The sequence below is a fragment of the Plecotus auritus genome (assembly GCF_963455305.1).
Source record: "Plecotus auritus genome assembly, chromosome: 7".
Lineage (NCBI taxonomy): Eukaryota > Metazoa > Chordata > Mammalia > Chiroptera > Vespertilionidae > Plecotus > Plecotus auritus.
In genome coordinates this window covers 36,272,002-36,298,083 of record NC_137774.1, presented here as the reverse complement: position 1 = coordinate 36,298,083, position 26,082 = coordinate 36,272,002, and the positions used below count along the sequence as shown (strand labels likewise).

At 52.3% G+C, this 26,082-nt stretch overlaps 1 protein-coding gene across 4 annotated transcripts in view; it reads right to left on the bottom strand.

Moving 5' to 3' along the window:
* RPH3AL (rabphilin 3A like (without C2 domains)) overlaps positions 1-26,082 on the bottom strand; it is a 133,129-nt gene that overhangs the window by 23,850 nt on the left and 83,197 nt on the right. For all 4 annotated transcript variants that reach the window (XM_080681615.1, XM_080681614.1, XM_080681612.1 and 1 more), the window contains exon 6: positions 2,311-2,485. In XM_080681615.1, the coding sequence (XP_080537741.1) occupies positions 2,311-2,485 (175 nt within the window). The remainder of the gene's footprint in view (positions 1-2,310; positions 2,486-26,082) is intronic.

Below are 26,082 nucleotides of genomic sequence, written 5' to 3'. Positions count from 1 at the left end.
GCTATAAGGCTGATTCCAGCCGGCCCAGGCCCATGGTCTCCCACAAGTATGCGGGAGCGGCCCGAGAGCCTCTGTGAGTGCACGGCCGGGTCTGGGATGGCCAGGGGACCCAAACTCAGTAAAAAAAGCACAGATCCTGGCTTCTGCACAGGCTCATCAGGGAGGACCAGCACAGCCACCCACGATCGGGCTTAGAAGCAGGCAGGGACAGTCGGCCTGCTGGTGGCTCTCTGGCACCCTTCCTTGCAAACCCCTGACACTCTGGCTTCTATGCACTGAATGGCTCTGCTTGCCTCCTGCCTCCTCCACCAGCACCTGTTCCTGTTCTCCCCCTGACTGTGGGTTGCCCCAAGTCCAGTCCTGCCCACCACAGGCACCCCACACATTCCTGGTGCACCCTGCTCTGGGTGGGAGCAGACACCTCCTGAGCCTCCACAACCTGCCCAGAGCCATCAGCCCTCGCGGTCCCGCTGCCCCTGGCGAGACACGGAGGCCACCTGCCGAGCAGAAGGGCGGCCTCCTCTGCTGGGCACTGAAAGGAGGATCACAGGCCTGTGATGGGGCTGGCACAGGCCGGGCCTTGTGCTCTGGGAAGCAGAGGGAGACCGAGTTCGCAGAGGGGCCTCCACGTGGCCTGGCCTCACTCGGAGTGTACGGGCTGCTGCTTCCTCGCCCATGTAACCAAAAGGCCATCTATGTCTGTGTGGCTGAGGAGGAGATGGTGTGCATGTGCGTGTGCGCACGTGCGCACCACGGAGATGCTGGAGCAGAAAGGCACAGAGGGCTCCTCTGGGTGGAGGCCTCAGGGCCGCCCCTCCTCAACCCACTCAGCCGCATTCTAAACCTGACAGTGTCCAGCAGCTTCTGTTGCCACGGCTGCGTCTCTCCCCTCGGCCCGAGGGACCCTGACTCACCCTGACGGGGCTGGAACCCGAGAGAACCCAGCTCTGAGGGTGGGAACGGGGAGGAAGGGAGGAGGGAGCCACTTCTCCAACAAATTCCCCCGGGCTCCCTCCAAGCTGGCCAGCCACAGCGCCCCCCGCAGGCCAGTCCCAGCCTGCTCCCCTCACTCCGCCTGCCAGTCTCTGCCTGCAGGTGGTCCCTACAGGGCTTGTCTGTGGCAGTGAGGGCAGGGACCGTGAACTCATGGGAATGGGAATGAGAATGCAAACAGAGCCCCGCAGAACGGGCGAGGAAGGCCTGCTGCAGAAGGAGCCGAGTGATGCCGAGGAAAAGATTCCCGGAGAACAGAGGCCAAGGTGCTAACTGCCGGTCATGTTTGGGAGGGCAGACCTACTGGGAATTTTTACCTGCTAAATTATATCTTTTGACAACCTTCACAATTTTATAATAAACGTACTTCTGTAACAAGAAAAAAACAACAACCCACCCCTAAATGGTAAAAGACAGGCAGCTGCCAGGTCATAACCCAAAGACAGGTGCTCGAGGTCCCTCCGAAGCAGCTGCGTGTCTATTTTCTTGGGTCTAGAAACCCAGGAAAACCCCTGCGTCAGGATGGCCTTATCTCACTTAGGACCCTCAGTCCCTGAGTCTTGGGCTGACACTCAGGCACTTCGGGGCGGAAGGAGCCAGAGCCCAGAGGGCAGGAAGCTGCCTTTCGGTCCCAGCTCTGCCACACAGGAAGTCCTTCCTTTTCTCTGGGCCTCAGGCTACTCACCTATAAAATGGGGCTACTGACCACCTGCCCTGTCCGCTTTCGGAGCCTGTTGTGCGACCAGGAACTTGGAAAGTAAAACCATGAACGTTAAAGCATCTTGCACGCTGTGTAGAGACATCTGCCACGCCAGGTACTATTCTAATTACCAGTGGGCGGAGCTCCCCTTCTGATAGCGGGCACCTGGAAGGCACCCACACCAGGGCAGCCCCCACAAGGGCACAAGGTCACTTTCCTCACCAGGACCAGGGAAGCCAGGAGACCCCTTTACTGAGACACAAGACGAGGGCTGAAAAGAGATGATACAGGCCTGCCTCGAAAAGACACATTTTCATACTTTGCCAAAAATCTCAACTGACATCACATTTCTGTAAAGATCCAGTGCTGTTCATGGCACCCACACCCCCAAGTTAGTGCTTGTTTGTGAAACAGCCCCTCAGGCTGCTAACAACCACTGTGCTGAGGTCCAGCCACCCACGCGGGTGCAGGCGGGGAGTCAGGGCACAGAGAGGGATGAAACACCAGTATGAGCCACGTGGACAATGTGGCGGGCCTTGGCCTGGTGCCCGTGGCACCGGCTGGCTGATGGCCTGAAGGTCAGGTGCTATCCCGGGAGAGCCGACCGAGGGTCTTACCTCTCCCACGGGCCCACGTGTAGACACGACTGGTCTCCATGCTTCTGGGCTCTTGCTCAGCCGGCTCCACAGGCAAAGGTCGTAAGTGGGGGTCATCAGCCCGGCCGGGGGTCTTCAGGGGCAGGATGTACTTGGGGAGCCCTTTGTAGAACCAGGCCCCTGACCTCTTCCAGACCTGAGGGGGGAGACACCTGCTTAGAGCCCGGATGCAGTGCAGCTCCCTGCTCCAGGCTCCCACGCAGGCCCCCCTCCCCTCTTGGTGCAAAGTTGGAACGTTCTCAGTAGGTGCCACCGGCTTCCTCCTGCCTGCCCCTTCCCCGGAGGCTCTGGCGGCTGGAGGAAGAGGCGGGCTGGGCCAGCAGGCACTGGAGCTGTCTGGACAGGGACTCCGGATAAGACAATCCGCAGCGGGCACAGAGAGGGCCCGCATCTCCGAGACAGACACAGAGCAGAATTCAGAGCAGCCACGGAGAGAGGCCCCTGCACCCAACGCTTCTTCCAACAACAGCCAGTGCTCCCTGATGTCCTTCCTGAGGAAGGAAACACACCGTGCCTGTAGCAGGAGTGCGAGTGTGAAGGGAGGCTGACCCTTTCAGGCAAGAGGAGGCCTTGGCGGCTTGAGTCCTGGCTCTGTCGCCCAGCAGCTTTGAGCCCTGGACACAACCTGACCCTGTTTTGTCATCACCGGGATGAAGGAACAGTGCCCCTCTCCCAGGGCGGCCACGAGGATCAGACTCGCAAATGAACGCAGGCCCAGGGCCCAGTGCCGGGCACCGAGCAGCCACTCAACAGAGGATGCTCATGATTGTCACTGTCCCCCTCCTCCTCTCGTCTGACAAACGTGGCCAGCTTTACAGCCAGTGGACCAAGTCTCCTCCTCAAAAGGGAGAATTTAAAATGGGAAGGCCAAGGAGAAACCAAGATGGCGGCATAGGTAAGCACCTAAACTGCTGCCTCGCACAACGATTTCAAAACTACAACTAAAAGACAGAACGGACACCATCCAGAACCACAGGAAAGCTGGCTGAGTGAAAATTCTACAACTAGAAGGAAAAAGAAAAGCTCACAGAGAATTGGAGGTATGGCAAAGGGGCTTTGTGCGCGCAGAGAGGAAGGGCGGCTGAGAGCCTGGCTGACTTTCTCTGGCAGAAGGGGGAAGGAAGCCCCCGACTGCACTGAACCCCAGTTCTGACTGCACTTAACCCCCAGTTCCAGGCGAGCCCCTGGGGACCCACGCTCTTGTGGGGGGAATCTGGACTCTCGGGCGGAGACTCAGGAGCCAGGGAAGGCGGAGGTCTGAAGGCGCGCACGTGCGCGCAAAGGTAAGGCTGACAGGAAGCCAAGACTGAGACTCCACCCCATCCAAGCTGAGCACAGAGGCTATTGCAATTTGGCAAGTCTAATCCTATAAGGCTGTCTCCAGCACCGAACTTCTCCCAGCATAGACACAGCTGATCCTTACTGCCAACTGGCCTGGAGGTCAATTCCTCCCAGTGATACCAACAACAATAAAGACTTAATTACAACAAGGCTGTACACACAGTCCACAAAGGGGTGCACCAAGAGTGTCCACCTCAGGTTAACTGGGGAGGCAGACCCACTGGGCCATACTGGAAACCTAGCACCCAAATCTACCTTACCAACTCAGGGAAGCAGTGAAAATGCGGCGTCAAAGAATCAGATCACAAACGAAAGAAATGGAGGAAAACAAACGACTGGATATAGAATTCAAAACCATGGTTATAAGGCTTTTCAAGAATATCCTAGAAAAGGCCGATAAATATAACGAGACCCTTGAAGATATGAAAAAGGACCAACTAGAAATTAAACATACACTGACTGAAATAAAAAATATTATACAGAGACCCAACAACAGACAAGAGGAACACAAAAATCAAGTCAAAGAATTGAAATACAAAGAAGCAAAAAACACTCAACCGAAAAAGCAAAAAGCAAAAAAAAAAAATCCAAAAAGTTGAAGATAGTGTAAGAAGACTCTGGGACAACTTCAAGCGTACCAACATCAGAATTATGGGGGTGCCAGAAGAAGAGAGAGCAAGATACTGAAAACCTATTTGAAGAAATAATGACCGAAAACTTCCCCCACCTGGTGAAAGAAATAGACTTACAAGTCCAGGAAGCCCACAGAACCCCAAACAAAAGGAATCCAAAGAGGACCACACCAAGACACATCATAATTAAAATGCCAAGAGCAAAAGACAAAGAGAGAATATTAAAAGCAGCAAGAGAAAAACAGTTAATTACCTACAAGGGAGCACCCATACGACTGTCAGCTGACTTCTCAACAGAAACTATGCAGGCCAGACGGGAGTGGCAAGAAATTTTCAATGTGATGAATAGCAAGAACCTACAACCAAGATTACTCTACCCAGCAAAGCTATCATTCAGAATTGAAGGTCAGATAAAGAGCTTCACAGATAAGAAAAAGCTGAAGGAGTTCATCACCACCAAACCAGTATTATATGAAATGCTGAAAGGTATTCTTAAAGAAGAGGAAGAAGAAAAAAGTAAAGATAAAAATTATGAACAACAAATACATATCTATCAACAAGTGAACCTAAAAATCAAGTGAATTAAAAACCTGAGGAACAGAATAATCTGGTGAATATAATAGAATCAGGGGCATAGAAAGGGAGTGGACTGGTAATTCTCAGGGGGAAAGGGGTATGGGGGGTTCATGAAGTGATTGGACAAAAATCATACACCTATGGATGAGGACAGTGGTGGGGAGGTAAGGGCAGAAGGTGGGGTGGGAACTGGGTGGAGGGGAGCTATGGGGGGAAAAAGGAGAAATAATTGTAATAATCTGAATAAAGATTTATTTAAAAAAATAAAAATAAAAATAAAATGGGAAGGCCAAACTGCCTCTGCACCAGTTCGTTCTGTGGGCTGTTAACAGGGGCTCCTCAAACACAAAACAACACAGAAACAAAAGGCTCCTGGCGATGCACCCTGGGAAGCACTGGGCTGAACCAGCTGGGACTGCAGGAATGCTCAGAGTCTTTACTATGCCAAGTGCACCGGGTTCTCCAACGGGACCAACCTCACAGCGCTTCCCACTGAAACCAACCCGGCAAGTTTTCAGAGAAACTCAACCCCGGTCCAGGGGCTGCATAACCAAGCCCGCAGCTGTCCAGCACCGGCTGTCACTCACTGAGGGATGGGCACCTGTTTCTCCCAGTGGCCAGCAGTCACCTCTTTACGCTCCAGAGTCCACACCCTGTCCCTGGCGTGAGTCACTCACCCCTCCCTCCCAGCTACCTTGTGCAGAAGGGCCTGCTTCTGTGGGGCCCTTGAGTAACAGAACCCGTCTGGTGGAGGAATGCTTCGCGGAGCCCCCTTTGACCCTCTCTGGTCCTCTCGCGGCCTCCTACAATACGTAACTACTTATTTGAATGGGCAACACAGGCACATGATTTAAAATTCACAAAGCACACAACTGAGAAGTCTCCTCCCCGCTCCCAGAGGCACCTGGTGGGCTAACCGTCTTTGAGGACGTACTATTACTATTCCCACGTTCCAGATGGGAAAACCAAGGCCCTGACAAGTGAAGCAACTTGCCCAAGGCCAACCCATCACTCTATTGGCCTCTCCTCCGCACTGGAGGCCTCCGAGTCTCCCTCCCCCCGAAAGTTTACAGATGCTCACTAAGTGGTGGCTGAGTGGTGATAAATCTTCCGTGGGTTCTCAGCATGGACACCAAGCGTCCTGCAGAATGGGCGCCTAGAGGGGAGGGGAAGTGCCACACGGGGAGAGAAAACTCACATAAGCAGCAGCTGCCAAGCCGCCTGTCCCCACAGAGCTGCTGCGTGGCCCCTGAGGACAGGTGCCCCCGCGGGAGGCAATGGGGGCCGGTGAGTGACTCCCTCGCCTCCCTCTACTAAGCGAAGGCCTGCTCACCCATCAGCCCTGGCTTTGCCTGCCTGCCGCCGAGCACGCCAGCCTCCTGTCCCCCAACATGGGCTGGGCCTTGGGGGCAGCAGGGGACTGAGCGAAGAAGCCCTTGAGAGCCATGTGTGAACGGTGGGGCTGGGTTGGCTTAGGACCCCCCCACACTGCCTCCCCACCCTGGCCATGGAAACTGCACCCGCCCCCCCTTTAGAAGAGAAATACATACATAGATTACAATATTAGGACAATAACAAAAAAGTAAAATGAAGCAACTCTAGGTCACTCGTAACAGTGCCACACAGAGGAGCCCCGGTGAACACTGTGCTGTGAACACTTTACACTCTTTGCTGGGCAGATGCACTTTTTAAAAGAACTTTATGTCATTTGTTTTTGCCCCCACTTAACTTTATATCGTCACTGCTGTTCTGTGTTAATAGTAATGGTCTTCACCATCCTGTTTTCATGCCTCCACAGTTTGGATTTGTTGAATTTACACTAGTTCCTCCCCCCCCCACCCCCCCACTGGTGGACATTTAAATTGTTTCCAGTTTTCCACTTAGGAGCAGAGCTGCAAACGTCACCTGCGCACACGTCATCACAGGTGTCAGTCACCGCCTGGGAACATCCCGGGGAGTGGAACTGACGGCCAGGTCAAGGGGCGTGTGTACATGGTGATGATGTACATTTTTTTTTTTCCAGGAAGAAAAGCCGAGTCCCCAGTGGGGCACTAAGGGTCAACCACACTACCTTTGCTGGTGGGATCCAGGGTCTAGTCTGAGGGCCTGGCTCAGGTCCGGAGGTCACCAGAGTTAGGTGCTGCAGGGGATGGGTGATGGGGACCTTGTGCCACCCCTGGGGCATCCCGTCTCAGGTGGAGGGCACACGCCCCTCTTGCCTGGCCAGCCAAGATCCTATTTGAAGGGAAGTGGCTGGGAGCACCCCGAGGGTGACTCAGAGATGTGGCTCACTCTTCATTCTTGTGTGGTTTTCAGCTTCCAAGTAGGATCATATGTATATACTAGAGGTGTGCAGGGTCCCCTAGGCCTAACCTGCCATCAGGGCCATGTCCACTGCCCCACGAAGCCTCACACACCCTGCGGATGCTGCCGGCACCCCGCAATGCTCCAGAAGTCCCGCCCGCCGCGGGACCTAGACATCCCACCGGCCACGTGACCCATCAGTGCACCTCCTGGTGACTCCGGCAGTTGGTCATGATGCCCACAGGCCTTTTATGATATGGATGTCCTCAAGGTTCATCCATGTTGCAACATGTGTCAGAATTTCCTTCCTTTTTCAGGCTGAGTAATATTCCATTGTATGGATATACCACAGTCCGTTTATCCATGCGTCTGTTGCTTCCACCTTTTGTCCGGCACTTCCATCTTTATCTGTCTCTCCCACTAGGATCTACCACCCAGAGGGAGGGGCAGGGTGCTTCTGCTCACTCAACTGTATCTTCAGGCTCCCAGCACACTCCTGACATAGTAGGTGCTCAATAAACACTGCTGACTGGCTGAACTGGCAGTATGGGTTGTTTGCTGGAACGTGTTCCTTTCCATAGTCTGCTGCCTTCCTGGGGAAGTGGCCTGAGGGTTTCATCCAAGTTCTTGCAATTAATCAAATGGATTTACTGTTTCAGATTAAAAGAGGAATAGAGAGGAAGGGCATGCAAGTACAGAGCAAGCTGCCGAGAGCCTCCCTGAGCACAAGGCAGCTGCATGCTCCCAGTCCCTCCTCCAACACCAGAGAGACCCACAGCCCCGGCTGTCCCTGCCCAACCTGGTGTATCACAGTCAGGCGACACCATCAGCCTCACCTCCTGTTGCAACAGTTCATCTCCACTCCCCTCCCCGCTTAAAAAACACTGATCAGCCAAATGCTTTTGGAAAACAGTATAACACGCACAGGATTTAAACGATTAGGTTGAATTGCATGGAACAGCTGATACACCATTCTACCTTCCTAATGGTATTCAACCACTTCTGACCTATAATCCCGTCAACTTCATACAATTCACTCCGATATTTATGCTCAGCAGAGGCAGGGATCCCACGGGTCTGCCAGCCTGCAGTGCTTCCCCAGGGCCCAGTGGGCAGGTCAGTTACTCCGAGTCCCCTGTAACGGGGCCTGAGGTCTGTCTGCTTCCCTCCTGCGAGCACTGAAGTCCGGGTGAAGGCCTCACGCCATCACCGTGGGCAGAGACCTGCCCCGACCAGACTGGCTGGTGATCCTGGACCAGCTGGAGGAGCAGCACTCTGAGTCCTTCCGGCAGGGGACACGGGCGCATTGCCTGCATGGAGGGCACACCTGGGTGGAGGTGCATAAACACGCTGTTGGTATTTGGGGAATGCCTTTCACATGGGATAGCGGGACTGGGGAGGCGAGGCGTGAGGGATCCCAGCTCTGCTGAGTTTGGAGCAGCCCCTCCTCCCTCCATGCCCATCCTCAGGTCTTCTCCCGCCTCCATGCCCACCCTCACCCTGCAAAATGCACAACAGTAACTTTTCACATGGTTTCTGCTCCCTGCACCCAGGCCCGTCCCCCACAGCCTGGCATCTGTGCCTGGCGCCCTCGCCCAGCGTGGTGGCAGGAAAAGCCCTCCGTGGGAGTTCACCCCCACCCACCCCTCCCCACCTCATCCCACCCCACCCCACCCGACCCCTGCGAGGGCCACAGAACAGGAGGGGGTCACTATCTGGAGAAGCTGTGCGAGGCTGCAGAGCCACTCTGCTCCCACGTGTGGTTTGCTGTGATAAGGCCAGCAAAGCAGCCGGCTTTGAAAAGGCCATTTCATGAGAAAAGACCCCCACAGCCGCCATGGCACTTGCCTGGGGTGGCCAATGGCATCAAATCCCCCCCGTGGCACCGCTGTGTGCTCTGCTTCCAGGCTTTCATTACGATTTCAGGCACGGCCAACCCGGCTGCAGATACTGATGGATACTAGCCAAGCTGTTCCCAGGGCATTTTAATTACCACGATAACCATCGCTAATCACTGGCATTTCCTCAACGGCCGTGGCTGGAGAAGGTGGTAATTGCCAGGCCCTATTGGAAAGAAGGGGAGGCCTAGGGGACCAGCCACCAGGGAGGATGGGGAAGGGCAGCCGACCTGTGTCCCTGTCCAGTGCTCCGCCCCTTATGTGCATTACCATCTCCCCCGCCTCCCATGCGGTTAGGACTGCACCTGCATGAGCTCAGGTCCAGGCTCTCCACCCCTCACTCCACAGGCTGGAATAGGGGGCCAGTCTGTGGCCTTTGCACATGCTGTTCCTTCCACCTGGAGTGCCCTTCATCCTTGTCTCCATCACAGCGACATTTCCCCCAGGAAGCCTTCCGTGCCACCTGGCGCAGACTCAGTGCCTGGCCATGCTCCTGGGGGCCACGTGGCACTGCTGTAGAGTGCCTCACCAGCTAGGAGGCTGCGAGCTCGTCAAGGGCAGGGCTGTGCCGAGCCAGCCCCGCAGTCCCAGGACCAGCAAGGAGCCGGCACGTGGCAGGAATGTTACTGACTGACTGACTGACTGAGCAAACGGAGAAGGCAAAGCAGAGCAACTGTCCCCGGGGGACAGAACGTGCGACTGTCTTCAGGGAGACCACGTTCTGTCTGCCTAACAAGCCCCAGGCTGCCCGGTCTTGAAACGCCACGGGAAATGGCATGTTATAGAGGGGTCTTCTTGCTTATGCTTTGGTCTCTTTAAAAAGAACCTCTTAATGGGTCAACCCACCTTGTCAGAGAGGCAGCATGACCCTCCCTACCCCGTTACCTGAACACACACACGAGAGAGAGAAAGAGAGAGAGAGAGAGAGAGAGAGAGAGAGAGCGCGAGCGAGCGCACGCGAGCGTGAGCTGGCCTCCTAGCAGCATGGCCAAGAAGACCCCAGAACTCGGCCAGGCCCTCATTTAATCACAGAGCTAAAAAATAATAAAAGTATAAACATCAGGAGAGGGAAAGAAGCGTAGTCCAAGCTAGCCAGTTCCTCGCCGTTCAGTTCATCTGAAGTTGATAAATCAAGAAAGTCATGGCGGAGCCAGCTTGCGAACGACAGCGCTTGGTCTGTGCGTGACGGGGTGGGCAAGGGAGGGGCCGGGCATGTGAACGCCGTCCTCCAGCATAGCCTCTTCAGAACAATTGGATTTTTTTAACCACATGCATGTATTACTTCGATTAAAATGAAAGTATAACAGATTGGTAACTGGACGTCAACATTATTAAATCCCTGGGCTGCATGGGAGTTCGACGCGCGGGGAGTGGGGGCAGTCTGTGGCTGGTATATTGAATCTGAATGTGACTTAAGGGAGAAAAGCTGTATTGATGAAAGAATATCCAAATCTACAGACAAGTTTCATATTAGTTTATTTGAGCCAATTTTTTGAGAATATTCTCGAAAGCAAGAGCTAGAAGGATTGAGCAAATGCTCGGGAAAATGGCAGTTTTGCAGTTCCTTTAAAATTTTTTTTAAAGTATATTTTTATTGATTTCAGAGAGGAAGGGAGAGGGAGAGAGAGACTGAAACATCAGTGGTGACCCTGGTCGGCGTGGCTCAGTGGTTGAGCATCAACCTATGATCCAGGTAGTCGTGGCTCAATTTCCAGTCAGGGCACTTGCTCGGGTTGTGGGCTCGATCCCACACAGCCCCAATAAGGGGCGTGCAGGAGGCAGCTCATCAGTGATTCTCTCTCATCATTGATGTTTCTGTTTCTCTCTCCCTCTCTCTTCCTCTCTTAACAATAAAAAATAAATTACGTAAAAAAAATCAATGATGAAAGAGAATCACTGATTGCCACTACCAGGGATCAAGCCTGCAACCTGGGCATGTGCTCTGTACGGGAATCGATCCATGACCTCCTGGTTCATAGGTTGACACTCAACCACTGAGGCACGCCGGCTGGGGCAGTAGTCAGAATTCTGACAATGAGAGAAACCTGGACGTTTTTCAAAGGGAACCAGGGCTTCCCAGCAACAGAGCCAGGCAGAGCTGGGTCCCTGGAGAACAGGAAGGGTCCTTCCCGCCGTGCTGGCTGGAAGGGATGCTGCCCTCAGGGGCAGCTGGGCGGTGCCACCGACAAGGTTTCGTGGCGACAAGCTGAGTGTGAGAAGCCATGATTACAGCCAACGACAACAAGCTGATACGGAGCCAGGCAGGCAGGTGTGCTAATGGAACTCACACATCCACTTTTAGTTCTAGTTTATGCCAGAAATATATCTGTTGTTTGAAACAGATTGGGACAATCCTACCTTAGAGTCCTGAGAGACAGCTGGATCACCTGCTGCCCTACTCAAGCAGGATGGGGACTCGAACTTATCCCGTGTGTGGCTGTGGCATGGATGTGCCTGTTCGGTCAGTGGGGCAGGAAGCAGGCATCTGTAACCACACAGAGGCAGCCCAGGAAAGACTGTGGCATCCGCCATCCTAAATGCCCACGAGGACTCCGCCACTCGCCCCTGTAATCCCGAATATGGCTGTGATTCTTATCCCAGAAAGGGGCTGCGGACCAGCAAAAACAGAAAACAGAGATGCATCCGTCCAGTCTTCCTCAAAAACTGCTCAAAAGTATAGTTCTGTTGACCAACAAATAAATTAAAATAAGCTCAAGAATGGGGAACTCATAGAATCAGAAAATTCCGTGAGCGATGAACTAAATTAAAGACAGAATTCAGGCCGGCTGGCGTGGCTCCGTGGTTGAGTGTCGACCTATGAACCAGGAGGTTACGGTTCAATTCCTGGTCAGGGCACACATGCCTGGGTTGTGCGCTTGGTCCCCAGTGGGGGGTGGGGGGTGCAGGAGGCAGATGATAGATGATTCTCTCTCATCATTGATGTTTCTATCTCTCTCTCCCCCTCCCTTCCTCTCTGAAATCAATAAGAAAAATACATTAAAGAAAAAAGAACTGGGAAAGGAAAGATCACATCTTCTTGTAGATGGCTGGCCCTGGTGGAAGTCCACGAAGGGCTGGAGTCCTTGGCCCTGTCCTCTACTCCCTGAGAGCTCTGCTGTCAGGGCTGCTCTGCTCTGGGCTGGTGTCCTGTCTGCGGTGCAGGGCACCGGGAGCAATCCGAGTCACCAAGGGCTTCGAGAAGCGCAGGGCCAGGCGGCCAGAGCTCCCTCCCAGCTGAGGGGTTCTGCTTCTCACTAATCCCTTCTAACATGCTAACTCAGAATCCAGGTGTTAGCGGAGAGCCAAGTGAGGCCCCTCCAGGGAGCATTTGGGTATTTGCATTTTAATGAATATCAGGATGTGTGTGTGTGTGTGTGTGTGTGTGTGTGTGTGTGCGCGCGCTGCGCGCGCGCGCGCGCGCGGGCGTGCGCACGCGCGCCAGAGCCAGAAGATGGCTGGAAATGAAGCCCCAGCAAAGACAGAGGGCCCCTCTACCTCTTCTTCCAACCCCCAGGGCAGCAGCTCCTGGCTCAGCCCAAGAGCATGATGGACGCACCCTCGCCAGGGCCTGAGCGAATTTCCTCTTCGTTTCAAGTGGGTTTTCGAGCAGGCAGGTCAGTCCGGGAGGCAGGTAATTGCCAGGACAGTGGAAAGGAAAAAACGCAGCGAGGAAAGCACCCTGCGGGCGCTGTTTTCTTGACAGATAGTTTAAACACGTTGGCCAGACTGTTTCAGAACCAGAGGGAACACCTTGGCTTCCACGAACCCCGTGGAGGGGCTGGATCCTGCGCTGCTTCTGCACCATGACCACTGAGCAGCACGTGCAGTTTCAGAGGGAGGTGCCGCTCGGCGATGGCGATGGCTCTCCGGGGCTGTGGGCTGTGTGCCCGGGGTCAGGGAGAGCCTCCAGTGCGCAGGCCAGCCTCCCACCCTGGCCTCAGCCCCTCCTCGTTGCCCACGCCAGGGCCTGTGCCCGGGGGCGCCACCCCCTCCTTGCATTACCTACAGGCCTCTGCCCACATGCCATCTTCTCCCTTTGTCCAGAACAGTCTGGCAAGTCCCACAGATCGTGCAGGCTGAGGGCGCGTCCCCACTGCTCTTCATCACTTGCTTTGTCCACACTGCATGGACGCCTCCTCTCACACCTCATTTGCATGCAGCATGGAATCCCTTTGAATCCCAAATATTTAACGATGGTCCCTGCTCCGGCACATATCTGGGAGGGCAGACGTGCTCGGCGATGTTTGGCTATGAGGCTGGCCTCCGCTCCCAGCTGGAGTGGGCGCGCACAGGAAATGAATAGGGCTGGATCGGAACATTGGACAGGCCAATTATACCCGGCCAGGTCTTTTCAGAAGAGCTTTGTGATTTTGATTCAATTCCCAGAACAACAAACAGCCTATGTTTAAAAACAGTCTCAGCAATGTATTCCAGAGCCAACGTGAAACCATTTCGGGGCTGGCAGTGGTGTGAGGGAGTCAAACACTAGGAGCTGAGGGCACGTTCCTGATGGGCCGAGGGCTTCATTCAGGTCGGAACACCTCATCCCTGATCTCTTCTCCCCAAGGCCAAAGAGCCTCCTGGGACCAACCCGCCCTTCCCACGCCTGCTCAGGGGAACCCAGGACCCCACGTGTGGGAAGTGGGGAGCCTCACACGGCGTGGTGTGTTCCCATCCCGGGCTGGCCTCCCCACTATTCCCCCATCAGGGCACAGCCCACCTTCTCACAGATTTAACATTTACTTTAAAATATGTTTTTATTGTTTTCAGAGAGGAAGGGAGAGGGAGAGAGAAACATCAATGATGAGAGAGCATCATTGATCGGCTGCCTCCTACACGCCCCCTACCTATCGAGCCCTGGGCATGTACCCTGACTGGGAATCCAACCGCGACCTCCGGGTTCACAGGCTGATGCTCAACCACTGAGCCATGCCGGGCGGGCAGTATGCCCCCTTTTAAAATTGTGGTAAAATGTATATAACCCAACATTCCGCCTTGGAGCCATTTTTCGTAGGCAGTCCAGGAGCACTAAGTACATGCACAGTGATGTGCTACTGTCCCCACCGCCCGTCTCCAGCCCGTGTTCATCTTTCCAAACAGAAACTGTGCCCATTAAGCAGTGACTCCTCACTCTCTCACCCAGCCCCTGGCAACCACCACTCTACTGCCTGTCTCTATGAACGCGGCTCCTCTGGGCACCTCAGAGAGGTGGAATCGCACAGTATTTGTCCTTTTTGTGACTGGCTTATTCCACTTAGCATAATGTCCTCCATGCTCTTCCGTGTTGTAGCAGGTGTCAGATGTCCTTCCTTTTTCAGGCTGAACAACAGGTCAGCATCACATTTTGTCTATCCAGTTACCCAACAGTAGACGCTTGGGTTGCTTCCACCTTTTGGCTACTGTGAGTAACGCTGCAGTGCAGATGGGTATGCAAATAGATCTGTTTCGGTCCTGGTTTTCAATTCTTCAGAGTATTTGCCCGGAAGTAGAACTGCTAGGTCATCACTTTTTGGAGGAAATTCCACACCGTTTTCCATTGTGGCTGCATTATTTTACGTCCCCGCCAGCAAAGCACAAGGGCTCAAATTTCTCCACATCCTCGCCAACACTTATTATTGTCTGCCTTTTAAATATTAGCCATCTTCACAGGTGTGATGTGGTAATCGGTTTATGCTGAACACTGTAGCCACTCTCCCCTCCTTCCCGCACCCAACACTCCTGATCCCTCTGCCTGTTCTCCTTTTCCTTCTTCCCATCCAGCACCTAACATAATTATACACTTTGCTCATCTAGTAGTTGGCTTATGTTTATTGCCTGTTCCCTCTTTCCCCAGACCCTGCCAGAATGTAAACTCAAGGCAGAGATATTTGGCTGTTTTGTTCATTGCAGTTTTCCAAGGGCCTATCAGTGCCTAGCACATAGTGAACACGCAATGACAATTACATGAACGAAGAATGAATGAATGAATGAATGAATGAATGCATAGAAAGAGTTGTTAGGAGTTTTGGAGGCAAACACACCTAGCTTCAACCTTTGGCCCCATCAGTTAGTGTCTGGTGTCTTTGGGCAGGTGACCTTTCTCTAAGCCTCAGTTTCCCCATCTGTCACATGGGGGCAATACTGAGCACCCCACTGGGCTCCTGTGAGGGTGAAGCAGATATTCACTTCCTGGCCCACCATGGTGCTCAGTTCATGTCCACCACTCAATGCCAGCTGGCCCTCCTGGCGGGCATGGGAGGACAGCTGGCTCCGTGGGCTGGCGCGCAGTGGTGAGAAAGTCAGCTCCCTCTTGGACTGGACAGCATCTCAGAGAGGGAAGTTCTTTCTCCGATGAACAAACACGGGCTCCCATAGTACACCAAACAGGGGCAGGGCGGGGTGGTAGACTGCTCTGCCCGCCACGGGAGGAAGGGGGACTGGTTGGCGCCAGGAGCCTATTCCTCCTGCCACTTCCACGGGCGTGGGAAGCCGGGAGCTGACGGTGGGTCTGCTTGGTAGAGCCTTGGCATGTGGGAGGTGACCAACACACTGAGGAAGTGTGTCCATCCGGGTCCCCCAGGGACGCCGCAACAACAGCCCAGAATGAGCTAGACGCAGATGGCAAGGAGCTCGGGCAGCACCCGCCCGCCCACCCGTGCACCAACCACCCACTCCTGACTGTGCTCACGGGCCTCCGGAGGGGGCCCTCTGGCAAAGCTGTTTGCAGCTAAAATCCAAACTGCAAGTAACAGCAAGACCAGGAGAAAACCAGCGTGGGAAGCAGATGGCAGCGTGCGAGGAGCCCAGGCTGCCCGCCGGAGAGGCAGGTGCCCCGAGGATGGTGGGTTCTGCTGGCACGGCTGCTCCCCGCTGATGCTGGCTGGGAGTGAGGGTGCCCCGGCCTCCTGGGCCTCCTGCAAGCCTGAGCCAAGGCGGCCTCCCCAGGGGCCCTAACTAGGCTACGGGTCACCCTCCAGGCTGGGCAGCTTGAAGAGGATTTAAAGACCCACATGAAGCCCCTTCCCTACTTCACAGATTCCTCCCACAGTCAATCAACAAGGGGAGAGAGGGGCCAGGAGGCAAGAATACAGACCTAGCAGCAGCGGGCACTGGGAGGACCCCAGCCAGGGCCAGCTGTGATAAGACCTCAGGGGAATCAAAAGCACCCCGCTGGGGAAAGGTTCTAAAGAGATCTGAGCACAGAACCAGCTTTACTTTTTTTTGAAAATGTCTCTTTCAATCAACAAACATTCCCTGAGCCCCTTTGATATGCAAAGCACTGCAGGAAGCACAGTCATTGTTGGTGCAGCCGGCCTGCCGCGGCCTCGGCCTCGCTCAGTTAGATCAGGAGGCCTGTGGACCTGGAAGGCTGAGTCAATGCCGAACAGACAAGTGTTAGTCAGCTTTCAATGACTTACAAGTTGGCCTTCACCCCTTTCTACCTCTCGCCACCCCGCCCCCACCCCCAGAATGCCTGCATCCTCAGAGAAGCCTTCTTACTCAAAGATACCTTTTAGAGGCTGGAGGAATGCTTTTTAGAATCCTGGGGAACTTAGATCCCAATTAACGTTTCCACTGATTACAGTGTAACTTTGCAGGAGTCACTTTGTGGTGTTAAATGAATGGGATTAAAGGCTAACCAGCAAGTGAAATGAGTTTCCGGCTTGCAGGGTCCCGGGTTTAGAAGCCCCTGGCGCAGTCCCTCCCAACCTGCACTGACACACCGTGACAGCTGGAGAAGAAAGCGCACAGGGGGGACCTGACGCCAGCCTCCAGCCAGTCTCCCCTCCACAAGGCAAGTGGGCTGCACGGGACGGGGTCACTGCCCACCTGGGCCTTGCCCGCCCGGCGGGGATCAGGGGTCAGGGTCTGAGCCCCTTCCTCGCCAGCCTTCCCGGCATGGCACACCTGTGGGTTTCTGGTACCACATAGGAGTTTGTCCTTCCTCCTCCAACCCTTTTTTTTTTCTTAATGTTTTTTATTGATTTTTTTAAAGGGAGAGAGATAGAAACATCAATGATGAGAGAGAATCAGCGATTGACTGCCTCCTGCACATCCCCTACTGGGGACTGAGCCTGCAACCCAGGCATATGCTCTGACTGGGAATGAAACCAGTGACCTCTTGGTTCATAGGTCAACACTCAACCACGGAGCCACACCAGCCGGGCCTCCAACCCTGTCTTACTCCTTGGGATAAATAAGGGAAAGGAAAGAACCAGGCAGGAGTGGGAAGAGGCTGGAACGAGGAGCTGCACCTGGGCAGGTATATTACTTTCAGGAAAGCTCGGGAGGGGGAGGGCAGGAGAGGGGGGAAGAGCCAAGGAAACAGGCAAACCAGGGGCTGCAGATTTCCATGTCCCCCTAGTTCCAGTGGCCAGGGGGCCAGGTCCCAGGAGAGTCACAGGTGCCTCCTGTGGAGTGGAGCACCACGGGGAAACCCTGGGCAGAGGAAGGGGCTGCGCGGGTGTAGGTGCCGCCTCCGGTAAGCCCTGGGTGTGGAGCTCACGGCTCCTGAAGGTACATAAATGATAAATGCATGTGCGCATGCGCAAGACGAACACAGGAAACCAGCAGTCAGGCAAAAAAAAAAAAAAAAAGGAATCAGTAATGTGGGGGAAAAGCTTCAAGATTCTTCAGAAGGGAGGGAAAATTAAAGGAGGGAAATTGGGTAGAAGACGATGAATACAGAAGACAGGATGGAAATGTGATCTTCAAATTAAAAGTACTTTGGAGAGAAGAAATGAGATTGTTGGGAACAAAGTAATAAGCAAAAACATAATTGAAGAGCTTTCCTGAATCAAAGAGCCAAATATGTTTGTTCTATATAAAAATCAATGAAAATGACCTAGGCATATCCAGATAAAAATTCTATTTCCATGTATATATTAGGGCAAAAGTAGGTTTACAGTTGTTTGTATGGAAAATAACACAATAATTAGTAAACAATACAAGAATAAACTCTGTGTTTCATTCAGGTACTCATAACTGTAAACCTACTTTTATTTCTTTTTGATTAATCCTCACATGAGCATATTTTTTCCCATTGCTTTCTAGAGATTGTACAAGGGAGGAAGGGAGAGGGAGAGGAAGGGGGAGAGAGAGAGAAGGAGAAGACTGGTTGCGCCCCTAACGGGGGTGGGGGTGGGTGGAACTTGAAACCCAGGTACATGCCCTTGACTGGGAATCGAACCTGAGACCCTTCAGTGGTCAGGCAGATGCTCTAACCATTGAGTCCCACGGGGCAATAAACCTACTTTTGCTCACTCTGTGTGTGTGTCTGTGTGTTTATTTAATTAATTAATTCTTTTGGTTAATCCTCACCCAAGGATATTTTCCCATTGATTTTTAAGAGAGTGGAAGGGAGGGGGAGAGACAGAGAGCGAGAAACATCAGTGTGAGAGGAACACATCGATTGGTTCTCCCACATGCGCCCCGACCAGAGCTAGGGATTGAGCCTACAACAGGAAGTATGTGCCCTTGACCAGAATCGAACCCAGGACCCTTCAGTCCGAGGGCCAACAGCTCTATCCACTGAGCCAAACCGGCTAGGGCTGTGTGAGGTTCTTTAAAGGGGAAATAAAAGCATAGGTCTGGCTTCGGACTTCTCCCCATGTTTCCATTCTTGCCTTGAAAACAACTTGATGCTGTGCCTTAGGCCCTGTCACCCTGCCTTCTCTTTCTCTCAACTTGGGCATCAAAGGCTTCCCTGAATTGCTGCCCACCTGCATCCTGGAGACTGTCATCTGGGCCATGGGCCCTGCCTGGAGCTCCTCAGGTGTGTTTGAGGTGCTCTTTTACCAGTCCCCCGAGGACCGCTTCATTCTCTGTTCCTTTCTTTAAATCTTGACCACATCTCAGAGTGTATTAATTTATCAGCAGTGAAACCAGGAAAGTGACTAAAGCCTGTACCTATTCACAGAAGGAATGCAGGTGAGGTGGGGCAGGGAGTTGGGAAAAAGAATGCTTATAGAAGCAGCAAGTCGAAAAAAGGCAAGCGGCTAATTAGGTAAAGAGTGTAGTTTGGTGTGGTCACAAACACATCACATTCATGCCCTTCGGTGGCGTGGCAATCAGGGACCAGGTGCTCCAGGCTGTTGGGAGTGCCAACCAGGGATCAAACATAAAAACATCAATAAGATGCCCTAGCCAGTTTGGTTCAGTGGATAGAGCATTGGCCTGCGACTGAAGAGTCCTGGGTTTGATCCCAGTCAAGGGCACATGCCTGGGTTGTGGGCTTGATCCCCAGTGGGGGGTGTGCAGGAGGCAGCCAATCAATGATTCTCTCTCATCATTGAAGTTCCCCCCTCTCTCTCCCTCTCCCTTTCTCTTCGAAATCAATAAAAAATTTTTTAAAAATCAGTAAGAAGCAAATGAAAGGAAAGTATCTGTGGCTGATCATGGGAATGACAAGGTTGCTCTAAAATTTACTTAACTAAGTTTTAAAATTCATTAACAACAGTCATTTTCAGAAATGAAAATGGTTCATTTGTTTCTTTTTCAAATTTGCTCACTTTTTTCAAAGGTCCTGTTTGTTGAGTTTGTTTCTACTCCTTCTCTTCTCTCTTTTAATTAATTTACAAACCTCATTTACCTCCCTCTCTCGGTTTCACCATCACCTCTAGCTCCCTGGGTACTGGTTCTCCCAGTTGTCCCATTTGCTGCCTCTCCCTCACGGTGGCTCTTTTCACATGAGGCTGGTAGACAACAGGGGCAAATCCACAGAACTCTGAGTGGAAGAGATTATGATCAATTATATTACCAATCAAGTTATCTTCTTTGTATAAAGGCAATAGCTATTGTATAGCAAGAGACTCAGAAAATCTACATCAAGGGCTCCTATTAAAAAGATTAAAATAACAGACCAGCTAATTATGAGATAAATCAACAGTAATAACTCAAGGGTCTATAAGAAAAGAGGGCACATAAACATCGACATTTATTTTTCCCTTCTAAGAATCCATTCTGAGGATGAAATCTAAAATGTGGTCAAGAAGCTATGCACCCACACATATATTGCAGTTATTAATAAGAAGGGGGAAGGAAATACTTAGGTGTCTTCAATGAGCAGAATATCCCTATGACAGAATGTTTGCAAAGAGTTATTGATTACACTGAGAACTATTTATGATAAATGTTCAGCAATATAAAGAAAAAATACACAGAAGATCAGAAGTAAATATGCCAAAATGTTAACAGTGATTAGATGGTAAGATTACGGATATTTTGGGTGTGTATTACTTTATGTTTTTTTACACATTGTGAATGTCAATGATGAGCCGTGTTAATTTTAGAATCAGAAAAGAGTAAAATGTATATGATATTTTAAGAAAATGAAAACTTCTAAGGGTCACGAACTAACAGTCAAGAATGTAAATATCTGGGGTAATATTAAATAAGGAAGATAAAATGTCATTACTGACTCTGATGTTATTATAGTCTACAATTTATTCTCAACGCAGCAGCCAGAGCATCCTCTAAAAGACGGTGCGGGGGACTCAGGTCGGCGGGGTGGAGTACTCAGGTCATGTCTCTCCTCCATTCCCGACCCTCAGAGGCTCCCCATGTCACTCAGAGTAAAAGCCGAAGTCCTTACCATGGTCGGCAAGGACCAACACGATCTGACCGCTGCCACGTCTCCGACCTCCTCTCCCGACCCTGACTAAAGCCAGTCACGCCGGTCTCCTTGCCCGTCCTCCAAATCACCAAGCACACACCTGCCCCGGGGCCTTTGCACGCACTATGCCCTCTATGGGAATGCTTTCATCCCTATAGCCACACAGCGCGCTTCAGAGCTCTGCTAAATGCCATCTGATCAGGAAACCCTTCCCCGCCTCCCCCATATAAAATAACAGTTGCCCCCATTGTTGCCAGCACCCTCTCCCCCTCTCCCCTGGCACGTTATCACCACCTGTGACATGGCAGCATTGACTTAACGGTGTTTGTGGTCTCCCTCCCATGAGAAGAGCTGTCTTGCCTGGTACATAGAAGATGCTCAATAAGCATGTGCTGGTTGCCCGAATGAACACACGCATCAGACTGTAAGCCCCTCAGGAGTCGAGGGGCTGAAGCACCACGGACGTGCACCAAACGGGCAGCAATGTCCCCCTGACAGCCCAGGGACGTATAACCAGCGTTCATCTCACTCCAGAAAATAAAGTGTTTAAAAGCACAGCCAGAGGAGAGAAACCAAGATGGCGGCATAGGTAAACACCTAAACTGCTGCCTCGCACAACAATTTCAAAACTACAACTAAAAGACAGAACGGACACCATCCAGAACCACAGGAAAGCTGGCTGAGTGAAAATTCTACAACTAGAAGGAAAGAGGAAAGCTCACAGAGAATTGGAGGTACGGCAAAGGGGCTTTGTGCGCGCAGAGAGGAAGGGCGGCTGAGAGCCTGGCTGACTTTCTCTGGCGGAAGGGGGAAGGAAGCCTCCGACCGCACTGAACCCCAGTTCTGACTGCACTGAACCCCAGTTCCGGGCGAACCCCTGGGGACCCACGCTCTTACGGGGGGAGTCTGGACTCTCGGGCGGAGACTCGAGCTGGGAAAGGCAGAAGTCTGAAGGCGCACGCGGGCCAGTGCGCACAAAGGCTGCGGAGGTTGCCACAGGCTTTCCCTAGTGGAAGGGAGTCAGAGGATTCTGACTGCACTGAGCCCCAGTTCGGACTGCAGTGAACCCCAGTTCCAGGCGAGCCCCTGGGGACCCACGCTCTTGTGGGGGGAGTCTGGACTCTCGGGCGGAGACTCGGGAGCCGGGGAAGGCGGAAGACTGAAAGCAGGCGCGCGCGTGCCAGTGCGCACAAAGGCTGCGGAAGTTGCCACAGGCTTTCCCTAGTGAAAGGGAGTCAGAGGCTCCTGACGGCACTCAGCCCCAGTTCTGACTGCAGTGAACCCCAGTTGCAGGCGAGCCCCTGGGGACCCACGCTCTTATGGGGGGAGTCTGGACTCTCAGGCGGAGACTCGAGCTGGGGAAGGCAGAGGACTGAAAGCACACATGCGTGCAAGGGCAAGGCTGACAGGACGCCAAAACTGAGACTCCACCCCATCCAAGCTGAGCACAGAGGCTATTGCAATTTGCCAAGTCTAATCCTATAAGGCTGTCTCCAGCACCGAACTTCTCCCAGCATAGACACAGCTGATCCTTACAGCCAACTGGCCCAGAGGTCAATTCTTCCCAGTGATACCAACAACAATAAAGACTTAATTACAACAAGGCTGTACACACAGTCCACAAAGGGGTGCACCAAGAGTGTCCACCTCAGGTTAACTGGGGAAGCAGACCCACTGGGCCATATTGGAAACCTAGCACAAATATCTACCTTACCAACTCAGGGAATCAGTGAAAATGCGGGGTCAAAGAATCAGATCACAAACGAAAGAAATGGAGGAAAACAAACGACTGGATATAGAATTCAAAACCACGGTTATAAGACTTTTTAAGAATATCCTAGAAAAGGCCGATAAATATAACGAGACCCTCGAAGATATGAAAAAGGAACAACTAGAAATTAAACATACACTGACTGAAATAAAAAATATTATACAGAGACCCAGAAACAGAATAGAGGAACCCAAGAATCAAGTCAAAGAATTGAAATACAAAGAAGCAAAAAACACTCAACCGAAAAAGCAAAAAGCAAAAAAAAAAAATCCAAAAAGTTGAAGATAATGTAAGAAGACTCTGGGACAACTTCAAGCGTACCAACATCAGAATTATGGGGGTGCCAGAAGAAGAGAGAGAGCAAGATACTGAAAAACTATTTGAAGAAATAATGACCGAAAACTTCCCCCACCTGGTGAAAGAAATAGACTTACAAGTCCAGGAAGCCCACAGAACCCCAAACAAAAGGAATCCAAAGAGGACCACACCAAGACACATCATAATTAAAATGCCAAGAGCAAAAGACAAAGAGAGAATATTAAAAGCAGCAAGAGAAAAACAGTTAATTACCTACAAGGGAGCACCCATACGACTGTCAGCTGACTTCTCAACAGAAACTATGCAGGCCAGACGGGAGTGGCAAGAAATTTTCAATGTGATGAATAGCAAGAACCTACAACCAAGATTACTCTACCCAGCAAAGCTATCATTCAGAACTGAAGGGCAGATAAAGAGCTTCACAGATAAGAAAAAGCTGAAGGAGTTCATCACCACCAAACCAGTATTATATGAAATGCTGAAAGGTATTCTTAAAGAAGAGGAAGAAGAAAAAAGTAAAGAGAAAAATTATGAACAACAAATACATATCTATCAACAAGTGAACCTAAAAATCAAGTGAATTAAAAACCTGAGGAACAGAATAATCTGGTGAATATAATAGAATCAGGGGCATAGAAAGGGAGTGGACTGATAATTCTCAGGAGGAAAGGGGCATGGGGGGTTCATGAAGAGAATGGACAAAAATCATACACCTATGGATGAGGACAGTGGGGGGGAGGTAAGGGCAGAAGGTGGGGTGGGAAATGGGTGGAGGGGAGCTATGGGGGGAAAAAGGAGAAATAATTGTAATAATCTGAATAAAGATTTATTTAAAAAAAAAAAATAAAAGCACAGCCAGAGATGATGGGAGTGAAGCATCATCCAAAGGAAAGATAAGAGCGCTGGTGCAGGAGTCTCCATCAGAACATTCAAGTTCTCCCGTCAGGATGCGCTTCTCCTGCAGAACGGAGCACCTCAGTCTTATCACGGATTCAGAACCAGCAGTAAGTGGCTCTTCAAATGACATTTTAAATGCTCTTTCTATTTAGCTATCTCTTTGTTGTGATTAGATCTCTTTCTAAGCAAAATTAAAAAAAAAAAAGGCACTAGCAAACCAATTACCCTGTCACCCTCCCATCCCAAAAGTTGGCAGGAAAAGGCGGCACCCGGGTCCAGTACCCAAGGGCACCCACACTCAGAACGTGCACACTGAGTGCCCACAGTTTGCCTGGTACTGCAGAGATGGGACGTAGTGTTCTTCATCTTGCGAAGTTGTATTAGCCCCTGGAAATTCAAGGGCAAAGTGATAGCATGATGCACAGCTTCACACTCGTTGCCTCAGAAAGATAAGAAAATTCAACCTAAGCTATTTCAGATTTCCTGGGCGCCGCGGTGCTCGGGAGATTAGGACGGGCTGGTGGTGGACCCCGCACACGCTACCCCAGGACTGGCTCTCAGGGATGCCAGGGTAACTGGAGGTGGGGACGGGCAGGGCCAGCTGCCTCTGCAGCCGTCCACTAAGCCATTACACTGGCGACATCCGTCTTGCCTCTCACCCACCTTCTTCTCTGTGACAGCTCCTTCATCTCTGTCCTCTAACAGCTCAGCTGTGACTGTCATTGTGTCCTGCGGAGGTGTCTCCCACAAGATGCTGTTTTAAGGAATGTCCTCCCTCATAGAGAGCTGCGTCTTAGGGGAGACGTCCAGAGGACCTCACGTCCCAAGGGGGCGCTTCTGTCTGGGAGAGAGGGAGGCCTCTGAGGCTTACAGAGTACCCGTGCCAGGCAGGGCATGTACACTTGGTACATCACTTTGTACATCTAAGGAACTGGCTGAATTCTTACAGCGTCTCTAAGAAACAGAGATGGTCACCTCCGCTGCAGGCTGGGAAATCAGGGACCTCCCGGCAAGATGGAATGTCAGTTCACGTGTTGGGTACCTTCCCTGTTCCGAAGACACGGCGGTGACAGAGGAGCCTGTTTCTACAAACAGCAAGTAAACCCATCTGCGTTCAAAACCCAGATGTTTATCTCGATGGGTGAGAAACACCAAACGTTTACTATGTGGAGGAGCTGAAGGCACAACTGGTGGAGTTCTGGGTCTCAGCAGGTGGGGGCAACTGGGAGCTTGGTCATCTAGGGCACAGGGACCACGTGAGGTGGGGGACCAGAGCCAGAGCCACTGAAAATGGGGGCTGGTGAAGAGATTTCCCATCTGGGAAAAGAGGCTGAAGAAGCAGAGCTCCCCCCTCCACCCCCAAACTAGAGCTCACCTAAGAATATGAACACAGAGGGGAGCCGGAAGCAACACCCACACAGCCAGGGCCTGGCCAGGCTGCTTGATGATTGGCCTGGGGATTAATCCCATTATCACCAAGGACACAGCCCATCACTAGCCCGAGAGACCTGGCTCTGCATTGGGCCCCCCAGGACCTGGGTGGAGGTGATGAGCAGGGAGAGCAAGAGGGGGACACGGACCCCCCCCCCTTCAGGACGAGCACACAAACCCACATTCCAAAGCACCCGAGGAAAGCTGACGCTGAGAGAGAACCAGCAGCACCAGCAGCACCAGCAGCACCAGCAGTGGGGAGACGGTCCCAAAGACGCAGTGGCCTGGAAGGCAGGACTGATCAATGTGTGCAGAAAGATAAAGAAATAAACAAGGGCAGCGGGGGCCGTGGAGGATGGGCTGAGAGGCTCTGCACGGTAGCCGCGAGGACTTCCGGAAGTGGAGGCGTGGGACGGCAGGGACAGCAATATTCAAGGACAGCCTGGCTGAGGATTTCCCACAACGGAAGGCACCCCATGGACCCTCAGATTAAAGGCACATGCCAAGTGCCAAGCAAGGAGAGCAGTCCACATGTGGTAACCAAGGGCACGCTCCCTCTGCCAGGCGCATTCTGTGCCCACCAGCCCCGTCCCATGTTCCTCCCCGGAAGCTCCTGCCAACGTCCTGCTCTGGTGTGGCCCCACTTCCGATCCTGGTACAGTGAGGAAAGCCCTGGGTATGGGGTTAGGAGATGCAGGTTCAAGCCCCACATTGTGACTGCCTCACTGAGCTTCAATTCTTCTCCTGAAATGGGGTCAGAACTAGAAGGACAGAACCTCTGCACCGGAAGGGACTGTAGGGTGGCATCACTTACTGCACTTACTTCCAGCTCCCACAGGAGCCAGCTGGGTGCCCACCTCCCGATCTCCATTTCCCCCTCAGTGGAAGGGGATACTGACAGCACCCTCATAGGGGATTGTGAAAGGATTTAATGGATTCATACAGTGCAGTGCCAGGCTCATCATAAATGTT